The sequence below is a fragment of the Pantherophis guttatus genome, chromosome 11 (genome assembly GCF_059756535.1).
Source record: "Pantherophis guttatus breed Tessera chromosome 11, ASM5975653v1, whole genome shotgun sequence".
In the NCBI taxonomy this organism is placed as follows: Eukaryota; Metazoa; Chordata; class Lepidosauria; order Squamata; family Colubridae; genus Pantherophis; species Pantherophis guttatus.
In genome coordinates, this window is record NC_142073.1 from 17573729 (window position 1) to 17589105 (window position 15377).

Consider the following 15377-nt stretch of genomic DNA (forward strand, 5'->3'; position numbering starts at 1 on the left):
GTTTAGTCATTCCGGCCACATGACCACGGAGACATCTTCGGACAGCGCTGGCTCTTTGGCTTTGAAACGGAGATGAGCACTGCCCCCTAGAGTCGGGAACGACTAGCACATATGTGTGAGGGGAATCTTTACCTTAACCTTTAACCAGGCTTTTCCTGGTTAGCACTCCATGGAATCTTCAGAGCTCTAGGCTAGGTGAGGCAGTTGGAAAAACTTTCCAGAAAGTGTAAGGACAAAGCCTTTATACTGTTCCTACAAACCTTGAATAGTCCAAAAGAGTTGAGCTTGACTTAAACCGGCTTTGTTACTATTGGGAATCTACTCAAACAGAGCTTCAAAAGGGATGCACAATTCTGTTTCCTTTTTTTTAATTATTTTTAATTTTCACCACAATTATCAGTTGTGTTGAAAAGCTGATTGGTTTAGCTCCCTGAATTGTGGAAACTCACTTAAGAACAATTCAGTTAAATTTCTGGACTCAGTGAGGATTAGACTGGCTCTCTCTTTTTTTAAAAAAAATATAATTCACTGTCTTCTATTTCGCCCAGAAACATTCATGTGCTTTGCTTGTTTCTATTTGACTTGGCGACCAAGGTTGTGTGAACTTAACCTGCTGGGGGCTGAAATAAAAAAGGAAGCATTAAAGAAGCACAGTTTAGCACCAAGGATGAGCAGTGACTGAGATTATTCCCCTGCCATTCATTTAACTTTGTTTATACTAATTCACACCCATCAAAACTCATTTGAGGGGTGTATAAAAAAAAAGGGAAAGGGAGAGCAACACCTTCGCTTTTTACACACATGTTAAAAATCGGTACAGAGGAAATACAAAATATACCAGAAATGGAGAACCGTTAGCCTCTTGATCTATGGAGATTCTTAGTCATCCTGCTCATTCAGGCCACCGACCTCTTTATCGGAGTACATCCATCCCTAAGCAAATAAAACACACACACACAAACACACACACACACACAGGCTGTGTGGGTCTTGTTCCAAAGAATATCCCAACTCTTTCCTGCCTCTTAAGGGGTCTGACAGTGACTAAAGTTTCCCGAAATTGCTAAGGATTTGATTTATTCCCGGCAGTTCAACTCTGCTCTGCAGCCTCAAAACAATTTTAAGCAGAGGAAGTGTATCGCGCGGTTGTGTGTGTGTGTGTAGTGAGTGTGTGTGTATGTGGAGTAAGTGTTTCTAGGCAAGCCTAGAAACTCACGGTGGGTGAAAACGCACCGAATCTGGTTCAACCCGCGCCCTCCCCACCGTCCAGAATGACGCTGCGGATAAGCAAGCGAGTCGGTGTCGAAGTTTTAACTCCTGCTTTCTCGCGGAACTCCGGGGCCGCGTGGCCACTCCGGCTTTTCCGCGGTTTCCTGAATTCAACAAACTTTCAAAGGGAGCTTATAAACTCAACCTTATCTCAGACAAACTCGGGCGGCTGCAATGCGGGCGGCTGCTTTGCGCTCAGCGGGTCTTGCAAAGAAAGAGACTCGTCCGCAGCTGCAGACTTTTGCAATTCACCCCCCACCCCCAGCTCTTCCTTGCAACCATCCTTTCTCGCGCCTGCTTGCTTGCTTGCTTGCCTGCCTGCCGGGGATATCCCTGGCTTCTCCCAAAAGATTAGCAAGGGCATGGCGACTACAGAGTCGGAAATGAGGGGCGGAGGGGGCGCGCAGCCAGACTCAACCCATTCCATTGGGTGCAGACCATGGAGAAGCGGATGGGGAAGGGGCTCTTCTGGGCAGGGCGGGGTCCTTCTGTGGGTTGTTTTGGACCCTCCTCTGGCCAAAAGCAGAAGCGAAACGCGATCCTGAAGCCGCACTTTGCTTTGGTTAAAGATTGGGGTCCTTTATCTCTCGGTTTTTTTTTTTGTTGTTGTTGGTTTTTTTGCAGAGAGGCCCTGATTTTGCCTTCTTTAGGAACTTCTTACTTCGGGCTGTCCAAACCCGGACGCTCTCCAAATGTCCTGTACTACAGGTACCAGCATCCTTACTAGGGAAAAAACAAAAAAACAAAAACACCTTGCTGGCTGGAAGCTTTGGGAGTGGCATTCCTAACCCCCTGCAGAAGATCCGTTTGGCGAGGTCTAATTTAGGACCAACCCCCGTTAGAGTTTTATTGCCTGGCGCTCAGACGAGTTCCCGAACGCCAGGAGGGGAAAAGTAGACAATTTGGATATTTTGTACATTTTTTCTTCTGCCGCCTCCGAGGAAGATCCTCCTTGATCCAATTCAAATCACCCTGGGAGAAGCGAGCAAATCATGCATAGGATATGTGGAATATATATATATATATATTTAATATGGTCATCCATTAATTTTTGTCCTTTCATCTGGGCTAAGGATCCCACCCAACGAGGAAAATCTGCCTTCTCAAATCAGACATTTCTACTTAGCCATGGGGAGGGAGGGGGCCTAAGGGGGTGTGTCAAATTTTGCCTTGTTCGTATTCTGCCGGGGAGGTGAAAAATCTTCTCCATGAAAAATCTGGATGGAAAATCTGACACCAACGTTTAATGCCATTTTCGCTTTCTCGCTCTTTAAAATGTCAGCTGAAGGGAAGGCACGCCTTAGCTACATACATATGTGTGCATAAACACGCTCCAGCGATGGAGAAAACACAAAGGCACTTTTGTCTCTTTTCAAGCAAAACTTTACGGCCGAGAGGCGCCTTGCCCGCTTTTTCCAGGCGGTTGCTGCTCTGCGCGTCCCCAATTTTTACCTTCAGGATTCGCAGCTGGCTCCGAGTCCGGAGCAGGTAAGCATGTGGCAGGCAGGCCTAAAACTTCCAAACAGCTGGAGCTGGAGAAGGCTGGCTGTTCAGGACACAGAGAAGAGGCGAATAGACTTTATAAGATGAGAGCGCAGGTTTCTGGTGTTAAAATCAGAAGCCGCTTCTCTCGCAGCCCAGCGCTTGTCCGGACGCTGCATTCCAATCCTGAGCGCACCTGTTGTAAAGCAACTTTTCACTTGAGTTTTCCAATAGGCTTCGGGTCAGGCCCTTTACGCTTAGTGTGACTTGACTTGAGAATTACCGTGTAATTCTTGAGACAGCAGGGTATGTGCGAAATAAGAGCCTTGGTGGCGTAGCAAACTAAAGTGCTGTTAAGTAGCACCAGCTGCCTGCAATTACTGCAAGTTCAAATCTCACCAGGCTCAAGGTTGACCCAGCCTTCCATCCTTTTGAGGTAGATAAAATGAGGACTAGGTTTGTGGGGGCAATAAGCTGACTTTCTATAAAAAAGAACACCGCTTGGGGGGGCCGAAAGCCCTACTAAGCAGGTATATACAAAAGTATGAAGGCTATTGCTTAACGCATTGTAAGCCGCCCTGAGTCTCCGGAGAAGGGCGGCATATAAATGGAATAAATAAATAAATAAATAAATAAATAAATAAATAAATAAATAAATAAATAAATAAATAAATAAAAAGACGTGAAAAAAATCTGAAGTCCAGAAGTTTTGGCCGAATCTTTCCTCTTGAGAGGAACTTGCTTAGCGCATTGTAAGCCGCCCTGAGTCTCCGGAGAAGGGCGGCATATAAATGGAATGAATGAATAAATGAATAAATGAATGAATGAATGAATGAATGAATGAATAAATAAATAAATAAATAAATAAATAAATAAATAAATAAATAAATAAATAAATAAATAAATAAATAAATAAATAAATAAATAGACGTGAAAAAAATCTGAAGTCCAGAAGTTTTGGCCGAATCTTTCCTCTTGAGAGGAACTTGCTTAGCGCATTGTAAGCCGCCCTGAGTCTCCGGAGAAGGGCGGCATATAAATCAAATTAAAAAAAAAAAAAACTTTCCCCGCATTGGCCCGTGAGATTAGGTCAACGCCCTTAACTTTAGAAGCAAGCCTCGCTTCAGCCAGGAAGGCTTAATTCCTGGGAAATAACTAGCTGGAATTTATATGTGGGATAAATGGAGAAATATTTAGCTCCGAGCGAAGTTAACCCGTTGCTCCATTTTGAATACAAATAGCCCTGGGGAGGGAGCGAGCGAGGATGGGTCAGCCTGAACGTAGTGCGCCCACCGATCCTATGCAACCTTCCTCATGGCTAAGAAGATGCCCAATCAATCCTAGGCACTGTTCCACGCCAGCCGGATCTTGAAATCGGGTTGGTTCTGGTGAAGTTGCTGGCGGAGCAACTCGTGTGATAGAATTGTGTCTGCCTTGCGAGGCTGCGATTCTCGCCTTTAAACGCCCCCTTTTTTTTTCTACGCAGCGCCTGGGAAAAGGAAGTCCGGCTCGAACTCGCAGAAGCTTGTTCCCGAGGAACCGAGGAAGGCGAACTCGCCCTAACCGGCCAACGCTCCAATCCTAGCCCTAGTCGCTAAGCAAGCCCTAGTCTCAGCTTGCTTAGTGGTCAGCCTAATCCCCTCTCCCCTCCTTTGGCCGGAAAAAAAAATGCATGCAAATATAGGGACTCCCACTTTTTCACCTGAACGGAATTGGAGAGGCTCACAGAGGCTGGGAGGCTGCACGCGTCTTGCACCTCCTTTACTCTGCCCCAGAGCCTAGGACGGGTCGATCGGACGTTAGGGCGTCGGAATCGACTTGCGAGCAATATAGCGGGATCTCACCCCCCCACACACACACACCCGCTGCGCCCGTCGACTTTGCGCGCTGTTTTGCGCGCATCCCCCCCTCCCCCAGGGGTTGGGCATTTGCGAGCCGGGTGTGCCAAGAGCCGAAAGTTTGATGCCCGCACATAAATCCGACTTGGCAGAAGAGGGCACGAGATGTAAGAGGGAAAAAAAAACCGCTTTTCCCCCTCGCCTCTCCCCTCCCACAAAAGCGAACGGAAGACGAGAAAGTGTTAACTCCAAGGTAGGAAGGAGGTCCCGATAAATAGGGAGCTGAGATGTCTCCCTCTCCTCCCCGCGTCCCCTCGAACCGAAGGTCCGGTTCCAACAGAGCGCCGAAGTTCTTACGCGGATCGTTTGTTTAGGCTAAGCATCTCGCGTGAACGTGGATCGTGCCTGAAGAGTCACTAATAAGGGTCCTAACTAGGATTCGGATCACATTTATGTCAGCCCTGCGTGGAGGGTCTCCTGGAAAAGGGACGGGTGTGTGTATATGGAGAGGTGGGGGGAGTGATGGTTCGCTTCGGAACGCGACTGCTTTCCGGGTTAAGGAGCGGGAACTCCGTGCTAAACTCAGCTGTAAGGCTTCATAAACCACCCAGAAGCATAAACGGACCACAAGGTCTGGTTCTGTACAACCGGATGGATTAAAAGGCGCGCGGGTGGTTTGGGGTTCGGAGTGTTGTGGGAGCAAAGACCATCCGCAGTCTTTGATTCAAAGGGCAAGGATTCTTGTGCTGGACAGTGTCCAGAGAAACCTAGATTCAGGTCCACCTTCGGCCACCCAAAGCTTCTTGGGTGACTGTGGAGCCATCCTATTGCCCAACTTAGCCTGCCCCACAGGGTTGGTTTGGCAAGAGCCAGCCGAAGGGAGAACTATCTTGAAGTTTCTGGAAGAAAGGTGGGGTAAGAATCTAAATAAATAAACAAACAGGAGGAGAATTTCCCCAACCCCCCCTTTTCCAGCTCTCTTTCTTCACGCAGAAAGGCGCAAAAGCCCGGTGGATCGTAGCTCATCGGACACCCGAGCATCGATTTTCTCATGCACAATTCATACGCCTCCTAATCACTTTGCTTAAAGGCTTTGGCGAGGATGCGCGTCTCTCTGCGATGGATGTCCGTGCGATTAAATGGAAGCGAGATCCTCCGATCCTAAAACAGGAGAAGGAAAATAAAAGCTCACCCCCTTAAGGCGGACTTTTAAGCCCGCGGCGCCCCAAACCGCTTGCGCCAAGCGGTGTGAACCGTCCGACGCTCAAAACTGAAGGCAACGCGTTAAAGAGCTTGCTTAACATCGCCTTTCGGAGTTGACCACACCAGGCAGGAGAAAGTCCAGCCAGAAGGGTTAAGCAGGGTCTGTGCCCCGAAGCGGGAGGACTAAACGTTGCAGGAACAGGCCAGTTCAGCTCCCCGCGTTAAGTCCTGCTTCCTCTGCGGGTGGCGTGATCTAACCGAGCTGTTTTCTCCTGGTTGGGAGGAAGAGAGGATGCTGCACACGGGTGTTCTTTGCACGCCAGGGGTGAAGCCAGATGGTCCAGCTCTTCCCTCCCTGTGGCCAATTCTCTCAAAGGCAGTTCTGCTTTGGGGAGAAAAGTGGACTTTGAAAAAGCTTTCCCCTTAGTTGGGGGGAAAATGCGTAAAAATGAGCATGGTCTTTTCAAATGAAAGCCAACCCTTTGAGCAAAGGCTCCTACAACTTTCTAATTGTCTCCAGGCCATACTGAGAAATGTGAAGATTTTCTTCTGCCTTCTTTTCTTTCCTACACAGCGAAGTGTGAGCCAATGCTACACTTTTGCTGTGCATAATCCTATCTGTGTGCCCTATTGGGTTGCAACCAGAGAATGTGGCCGGTGGGCTAGAGATCTGATAAAAAGGATATTGGAAGACAAGCCTAAGTCTCCAGTTCTTGCACACTAGGACTAATACTTGGGTATGTAAAAGGAAGAAGCAAGGCAAAGGGGAAGGGGGCCTGGGGGGCCAAATTCCCAAGGAAGCTGGTGAAGGGGCCTTAAAGAAGCAGAGAAGAAAAGGTGCACTGGGAGGAGATGGAATTAGAAGTCTGTCCCACAGGTATCAATGAAGCCACAAGAAGAGTTGGAGACAAGTAAAGAAAGCTGGGAAAAGAGGATGAAAACTTAAGTTCTTTCTTTTTTTTTAAATAAAGACAAGATGTGGATATGGTCCTTATTTTGTAACACAGGTTCAGTTATAAAAAAATAAAAGTTAATAAGAAAGGAGAATATTCTGGAGGGGAACTAAGGAGAGGTCTGAACGCACATCCTCCTCCTCCTCCTTCTCCCCTCTTTCTCCTCTCTCCCTCTACCTTATGAAAACCAGCATTGGCTGCTGTGTAGCTTACTTCTGAGTAAAAATTGCCTAGGGGCACTCAGGTGGTTAAGAAACACATCATTCCGATGGGAAGGACAAAGAGGAAGAAGCTTTCCTGTACCCCCCAAATTGAATACCCATTGATTCAGAAATAATTCCTTCCAATGTTTGAAAATCATAAGATTCCAGCCCAGAAGAATTGGTCTGCTATTCATATTTGTATGTATGTATATATGTGTGTGTGTACATATATATGTGTGTGTATGTATACATATATATGTATGAGTATATATATATACATGCATACATACATATATTTACACTACATACACACACACATATACACTATACGTATTTATTATAATACAGGAGCATGCACAAATTTGGATGCTATGCTTTTCTTTCCCCACTGGCGCTAATCCTTTACACACCCTGGTGACATCTTTTCTCTTCCTGGGTTGTGTTGCCTTCATCTCATCCTCTGCTGATAGGGGGAAGACAGGCTGAACTCATCCTTCGTTTTCCGGTAGCCCTTTTCTAAGGAAGCAGCAGCCAAGCAGCCTCAAGTCAAGCCTGTGTCTTGGAAGAGCTGCTGAGATTGGGAAGAGGAGCAAAGGAACCTGGGATGGGAAATTTCATGCCAGCCCCTTTTTCCTACCCAGTCAAGGACGGGTGGATCGTCCTTCAGTTCAGCCGTGGGGCCAGGCCGGTAGAAAGATACACATGGCTCTGTGTGTGTGTGTGTGTGTGTGTGTACGCATCCAAGTCATTAAAAAAAAACATGCATGGTGCAGGATGTGGTTAGCAAAAAAAAAAAGAGCCTTAGATAAGGGCAAAGCAGAGAGATTAATTCAGCTAGGTGGCAATTTGCATTTCTGAGTTTTGTTTCTAGGGCCTTGGAACTTGGAGAAGACAAGACTGCTGAACAAGCTTGCAAGGGATCAGGCTGGAATGAGGCTTTCTGGCCAGGCTTCTCTGCAAGGCACTGGAGGAGAAAAATGGGTGGGTGGGGGGGGGGTCACTGTTCCATGCAGGGAGAGGATGGTACTAGTAACAAAACAGCATCAAAGGCCAAAAGTGAGTTGATTTTTTTCAGCCTCTGGATTCCTGGCAAAGCAGCATGAACTGGGGAAGGGCGAGGGCACATTTTTCATGACCTTCCCCATCAGAATTCTCCCCCCTTCGCTGTCTTGAGGGACCTGCAGAGTTTTGGGTTACGCTTTTGCGCCAGCGGCCTTATCCTGCCAGCCCAAATCTAACCCCTCCCCCTCCCCGGTGCCACAGAATCAGCAGAATCTAAAACCTCTCCTGGTTTAGAAAATAGGAACCAAGCTGCCCATTACAAATCTGTCTGTAGATTCTTCCTTCTCTCTCTCTTCTCCTCGTGAGAGGAAGGAGAACTGAGCGAGAGAGAGTCTTCCTTCTTTTCTCCCCTCCTTGAAAACTTTGCCCTGCTGAGCTCAAGATTGTTCCTTCAAGGCCAAATGACAAGCACACTTTCTATTTGCTTGCCGGATTTCTTTGGGTCATTTTTGGGGAGCCTGGTGGCTACAAAAAAATTGGCATAGACGCCCCTGAGGCAAGCTTGATATTCAGAAGCAGCTTTGTATATTAAACTAAAAACAAAGCTGGGCACGGTTTTCTTGCAGACACACACACACTCGGCTCTTTCTTTCTTTCTTTGCACAATTTACTAGACACGGTTTCTGGAAGGGGAGAGGAAACCTTTGCATATTTACCATGTCTTTATGCAAAGTGAATCTTTGCAAAGGCTGGGCTTTAATGCAGAGCAGAGGTTCCTTTCTCTGGTTGCTCATCCTGGGTCTGGGGTGGGGAAGAAAAACAGAAAAACCCAGAGCAAGCAGCAACCTTGCTAAGCAAAACCAGTGCAATTTTGGGAAAGGGTAAACTTGCGAAGGAGGAAGGGAGATACAGGGAGGGGAGGAAGCCCTACTATCTTTATAGGAGACAATCATTTTCTGATAGGCCGATGGCAGGCAGTTTACCCATTGATTACATATTAACCTGCCTGGAAGGGAAGGCTGAAAGGGAGCTATGCCTGAATTATTGGAAGGTCAAGTTCTAAAGGACATGTCTATTACCAAGCAGGAAGAATGTAAGTCCTCTGTAACTCTATGACCCCTTTCTTGCTTCCCAAGCTCATCAACATGGAGTAGAGCTAAAAGAGGGCTGGCTACTGGATTTATTTATTTTTTTTCAGATGGATTGACTGCAACCTAAGTTTCCCATATAGGCAAAGCCAAAGCAAAAGCAAAAAATAATGAGAAACGAGATGCAGTCTTTGTACCAGACTGGGGGTGTTGTTTTGTTTCAAAGTCTAGTGACCTTTGACCTTGCGGCTTGGACAGCCTTAAGAGCAGCATCTTGGTACCTCTAGAAATTGAGCTGTAAATTTAAAACAAGGTTTGGGGTGGGGTTTTTTTTGGGGGGGGGTGGAACCTGCCAGCTTTTCATTAGTAGGATGTTAAAGACCTAAAACTACACCCCTTAGAAGAAATTTGTTTCTCTCTCTCCTCTTTCTCTTCTCCCTCCCCACCTCCTGCTTTCTTTAGGGATCTAGAAAGGGAATTTACTTCTCTCCCTGTATAAAATGGTATTACAGCCAAGTTATAAGGATGTCCATGCTTCAATCATGTCATAGATGAAAACAAAATTACAAAAGTAAAGGAAAGAGACAGGTAGTCCCAATCGGTTCACCGTCTCCTTGGAAATAAGATTTTGTGGGTTTTAAAAAAAATATTATATACATGCACTGCTTTTTTTTTAAAAAAAACTCCCACTGAGAAAAAAAATAGATGGGACAAAATCTGGCAAGCAGAATGTCCCATACATAAATGAGAATACTTTTGTAAAAGTATTTTTTAATAATAATAATAATAATAATAATAATAATAATAATAATAATAATAATAATAATAATAATAATAATAATAGAAAGTTTGCCAGCCTGATGGGATTTTTGACTTTTAAACAGCCAGTCTTCACAGGTCTTACCTTACTGCAAGTTAGGGATTTCAGGGAAAAGGACAGAATAGCAACCTGTTTCAAAGTGGGCTTGCTCTGTGTGTATGTGTGTGCACGCGTACACATGCGTGTGTAATTATGCAAGGGAAATTGTGATTCTCTCTTCCCAAAATTGAGAGTCACCGAATTTGTTTCATGGTTCTTTGAATACCAGGTACAGCTTTAATCGTCTCTCCCTGTAGCTTCATCTAAAACAAATCAATTATAGTAGTAACTCTTAACAATATGCTCATATGTTTGACATAATGTCCTTGGGTGGCAAAATTATTTTATTTCCTCCAGAAAGCAGCTGAACTATTTTGGGGAAGTGAGGGGGCTTATTTTGTTTGAATGAGCTATTCTTAATTGTTATTATTATTATTATTAATTATTATTATTGAAATAATAATTAGCAAGAAACTCATAGGACCCCTTTAAAATAATGATAAAACTTGGAAGAGTTAGCACTGACAAATTAAAGAGTCTTTCCTTTTCATCTGCCTAGGAGAAAATGAAATGTTTCTTTTTGAGAGCAGTTATATTTTACCTTGTCAATTCTCAGCTCACACACACATATTTAAATTATCTGCTCAGATTAAGTTATCTAAACATCTGTCCCCCCCCCAAGATACTATGATTAAATAGATACTTCAAAGCTATAAACTAATGAAACTCAGTACAGAATCAAAAATGCAGTTTATTATAGTAGAATATTCCTCCTTTTTGATATAACCATAGAGTTGAAAAATGAAAACACATAAGGAACATCACACATGATTAGTTGGTAACTTAAGATATAAAACAATTTTGCACAGCAAAATATGTCAAGGGGAAAAATAACTGACAAGATTTTTTTATATTTATTGTGGTATTTACTTTCCATTTTTTTTAAAAGACAGGAGTATCAGTCTCTAACAATAAAATTTGCTGATTAATGCCTTTAAAACTTTGTGAATTTGTGAAGTTACAGAAAATCCAGTTCTGCACCACAATACAACTGTAAAAAAATCTGCATTATTTAAAAAAACTGAGCAGTAATGCCATCCTTGTAAATGGTATTAGCATCCTAGACAAGTTTGCAATGGTTTATATTTTGCTTCAGGTTATATCTTAGTGCAATTCAGTCCCTAATATTTAAATCCCCGCCAAAAAACCCCAATGTTACATTTTGAACACAAAATAACCCTATTAATATAAACAGGGATACTCCCCTTTTAATACTTTGGTTTCCAAATACAGTTGGTGGCATAGCAAGATCTACACATACCCAACTTATAGTTAAGTTGCAATCACATGCTGCATAAGCTACTTTTTTTAAAAAAAGTCCCACTTTATATTCTACTCCTTTTAACATCACAACAGTGAACAATTTAGTGCACCATTTAAAAAAAGAGAGACCTACTTCTAAACAGACCTAACTTTTTTCAAATTATCTATAACATTCCTTTATCTGTTGCGTACATTTTGAACTGAACTAACAGACAATAAAAGCTTGAATTAAATTATATATACCAGGATCCCATAGCATTGCACGTTTGACAATGACCAAATGCAAAAAGGAACACACACACAAAAAAAAAAGGGGGGGGGAAGAGGGTAGATCATTCCAAAATAAATTTTAGACTGCTTTAAGCAACAATATCATGTAAAAATCCAACAAATTGCAGCAATTATTTTTAAGCATAAGTTTTAAAACTTCTTTCCAAAGTTCTTGTTTTTTCCTGTAATACTGTAATCACAATCCACTCTGCTGTTTTTGTTTTACATAGGAGAGAGCGAGAAGAGGTGGGGTTTTTTTTCCAATTCTTTAAAAAGAAGTCTGAAGTTTGAGAGAGGGGGCCACTCAAAGCAGTTTCCAGAACAGATGCAAACTTGAATGGGTAAGGAAGACAAAAAAAGTTGCACTTTTTTGCTTTCAGTTCAAAAAAGTGGTGAAGAAATACAACTTAAAGAATGAATGACATGCCATTATATATATCTCCAAAGTCCATATCCAAGCAAAAGGAAAAAAAAAATCCGTACATGTCCAGCATGCAGGGCATTTATCAATATAATGTCTTTTTTTTTCTCCCCCATAGTCTTTTGAAATATTTATACAGTTAATTGATGCAAGACAAACTAGTAAGCGTAATAATGCATGAGATGAGGATGGGTTACTAAAAGCAGACTCAGTTCACTGTTTGGCAGCTTAAGGCCAAAGATCACATCATGAAAAAATGAGAAGTTGATCAAGGCTCCATTTGGGCAGGTTGATATTCTCTAGGTTTAAGTTCAACAACAGATGAAAATACGGCAAATCTGAAGTCTAAAACTTTTCTTTAAATATTTCAGTCAAACGTCCTCGAAATATGTCTGCATTCACGCGGGTATATGAACACAGACATATCAATATGCATTATGCACCTATCTATATCTAAAGTTCATACCCCACAGGAAGAATTCAGGGTGGCAAAATTGGTGTTTTGTATTTTGGATAGAGCAGATTGTTTAAAAAAAAAAAAAAGTCTGAGCAAACTTCAGATGAGTTGATGGAAGTTGGGTTGCAGGCACACTCACACACACACACACACAAGCTAACGGCTGGAAAAGGGAGAGAAAGGTCAAGACCTAGTAAGGTTGACCCCTCTGAGTCAGCCCACCTTAAAAAGTCCCACCAAAAGTTGCCTTTATCCTTTGAAACAGAATAGGACGATATTGGTGGCACGTACATAGCAGGTATTATTCGGACGGCCCAAGTTGAACAATAATTAACACGGGGACCAACTGGATGACCTTTTCTCCCCCCTCCCTCTTCCAGCCTTAAGGAACTTTTGCGCACGTGCTTGCTCGCCCGTTTGTGTGTGTGCGTGCCTGCGTGTTCTCTGAAGAGTGGCAAAGAGGCTGTTGGGGGGGGCGAAAGGGGGTTCGTGGGTCGGAAAACTGGGGGTGAGGGGGGGTTTCTGAATCGCGGAATGGGTGCATAGGTTGGTGGGGAGGTGGAGGGGGAGGTGAGAGAGAAGACTCACATGAAAAATTCTGGAGAAGAGGGATTGTCGCTGCTGGAACCGTTTTCCCGGAACCCGCTGCTGACCAATTTCTCGTATTTTTCCTTGTAGGCGTCCCTCTCCCGGACCAGCCTGGAGATTTCCTGCTTCAGATGTTCCACTTGTTGGAGCAACTGGTTCTTCTCGGATTCCAAGACGTGCCTTTGCTGGACTCGCTTGAAGCGGCAGGATTGCGCGTAGCCTCGGTTTTTCAGGGTCCGTCGTTTCTGTTTCAGCCGGATCACCTCTTCCTTGCTGACGCCCCGCAGCTGCCGGTTCAGCTCTCTCACCGACATGGTCACCAGCTGCTCGTCGGAGAAGCGGTCGTCGAAATGCAAGCCGCCGCCGCTGCCACCGTGGTGCTGGTGGTGGAGACCCCCGCCGCCTCCCCCGCTGCTGCCGCCGCTGGTGCTGCTGCTGGTGCTGCTGGCCGAAGACTGCACGCTGCCCGGCTGCTGCGGCTGCGGATGATGGTGGTGGTGGTGGCCGGGCGGGTGGTGGTGATGGTGATGGTGATAGTGAGGCGCGCCGCCGCCGTTCTGCTGCTGCTGTTGCTGCTGCTGCGCCGCCGCGGCCGCGATCACCGCCGACACCACGGCGGCCGCCGAACCGATCTCGTCCGGCGGCACAGCTCCCCCCGAGCCGCCGCCGCCTCCTCCGCCTCCGCCGCCTCCGCCGCTCAGCTGCTGCCCTCTAGCATAGCCTTCGAAGCCAGCCGCGGCCGCCGCGTTCTGAAGCTGGTGGTGGCTGTTGTTGATCAGGGCTTCCACCGCGTCTTCGGGGCTGAAGCCCAAAGCCTCCGGATTCAGCTGCTGCGGGTAGCCGGTCATCCAGTAATAATCTTCCAAGTGAGTTTTTTGATCGCTGCCGCCGGAGCCCGGGCTCGGAGCCGAGAAGCTGGGCGACGGAGGCACCGAGCTGCACGGCGTGCTCATCGGGGTGGACGAGAGCGATCCCCCAGCGATCAAGCGGCCGCACTGGCTGATAATGCGGTCCGTCTCCACCGGCTCCTTTTTCACTTCGAACTTCATCAGATCGAAGTCATTAACATATTCCATGGCCAAGGGACTAGTGGGCAGGTCGGCGCTGTGCAGGGCCAGGTCCGATGCCATCCTCTTGCCGCCGCCGCCGCCAACGCCAACGCCGCCGCCGCCCGTCCTCCAGAAAGCGTGAGCTCCCGGAGCCAGGGGGCTGCTCTGACTTGCCAGCGGATGAGCCAGTTTGCTGGGTCGCCTCGCGGGAGCCTCGGGAAAGCTGCTGTCCGGAGCTGCGCTCTGCTCCTCCTCCGCTTGCTTCGCTCGCTCTGCCGGAGAGAGCCGGGATTCAGCCAGCCAGCCAGCTAGCTAGTAGCAGCAGCAGCAGCAGCAGCAAACAGCGCCTCGCACCCGGGCTCGGAGGCTCCCCTCTTGACAAAAGAGCCGCTCGGCTGCAGCCGGCAACCCGCGGAGCGGCCGTGCCTTCGCTGCTGCTGCCTCCTCCTCCTCCTCCTCTTCGCTCGTGCTATTTGCTCGCCTTTTGCATCCGGCCGCCTCGATTTCTTTCGTTTTTCTTTCTCTCTTTCCCCTCCCCTCCCCTCCTCTCTCTCTCTCTCACTCACTCTCTCTCTCTTTCTTCCCTCCCCTTTTCTCCTCTGCGAGCTCGCGGCTCTCTCTCTCTCTCGCTCGCGCTCTCTCTTTCTGCAGCTCCGCAAAGGCAGTTTTATAGGGAAAGGTTACTTAGCGGTTCCTCGTTGATTTGAAAAGGATTGTTTGGCTTGTTTTCTTTCTTTCTTGCTGTCTGTCTGTCTGTCTTTTTTTTTTTTAACACTTCATGGTGTTTCTTCCCCTCTTTTTTCTTTCCCTCTTTTCCGTGGGCGGAGATCCAAACGAAAAGAGAGAGAAAGAGTTTCAGCACCAAGGAAAGAAAAAAAAAAGAAGAAGAACGCGGCTGATGCTTTTAAAAAAATAAAATAAAAATAAAATCAGAGCAAGGTAGGTCGCTAAGATCGTATTCTTTTAAAAGGCGAGGGGGAGGCTTGAAAAGCGAGAGGGTTTTCGGGCGCGAGGACCTTCCTTCCCCAAGTTCTGCAAAGGGGAGAAAGAAAGATAAGGGAGAGAAAAAAATAATAATAACAACCCTTCGACTCCCCAGCTTCAACGGCAAGATGAAAAAATATCTTAAAGAGATGAACCGGGAGGACAGTTTAAAAGCATTGCTGAGTTTTATAGAGTCCCTGACGTCACGCTCCTATCGGGATTCGACGCCAATCCGCGGCCGCGAACCCAGCTCCTCATTAGCATAATAGTATAGAAACAAGGAAACTTTTCAAAGCTGTCAATCAGGAGCCAATCAGCTGACTGTCAGTTGGGACCCAAACTTTTTAACTCTTTCTTAACCGAGAGCGCCGCCTCGGACTCATTAGGA

General features: G+C 46.0%; 1 protein-coding gene across 2 annotated transcripts in view; it reads right to left on the bottom strand.

The window, feature by feature from the left end:
- Nucleotides 1-15197, bottom strand: part of MAF (MAF bZIP transcription factor) — a 276973-nt gene extending 261776 nt beyond the window's left edge. The window contains exon 1 of one of the 2 annotated variants that reach the window (XM_034425413.3): nt 12957-15169. In XM_034425413.3, the coding sequence (XP_034281304.1) occupies nt 12957-14086 (1130 nt within the window). In that variant the 5' untranslated portion in view covers nt 14087-15169. Of the gene's footprint in view, nt 1-10628 lie in introns of those variants that run through there. The other variant, XM_087877072.1, reaches the window with a different exon arrangement.
- Between the last annotated feature and the right edge of the window lie 180 nt (nt 15198-15377).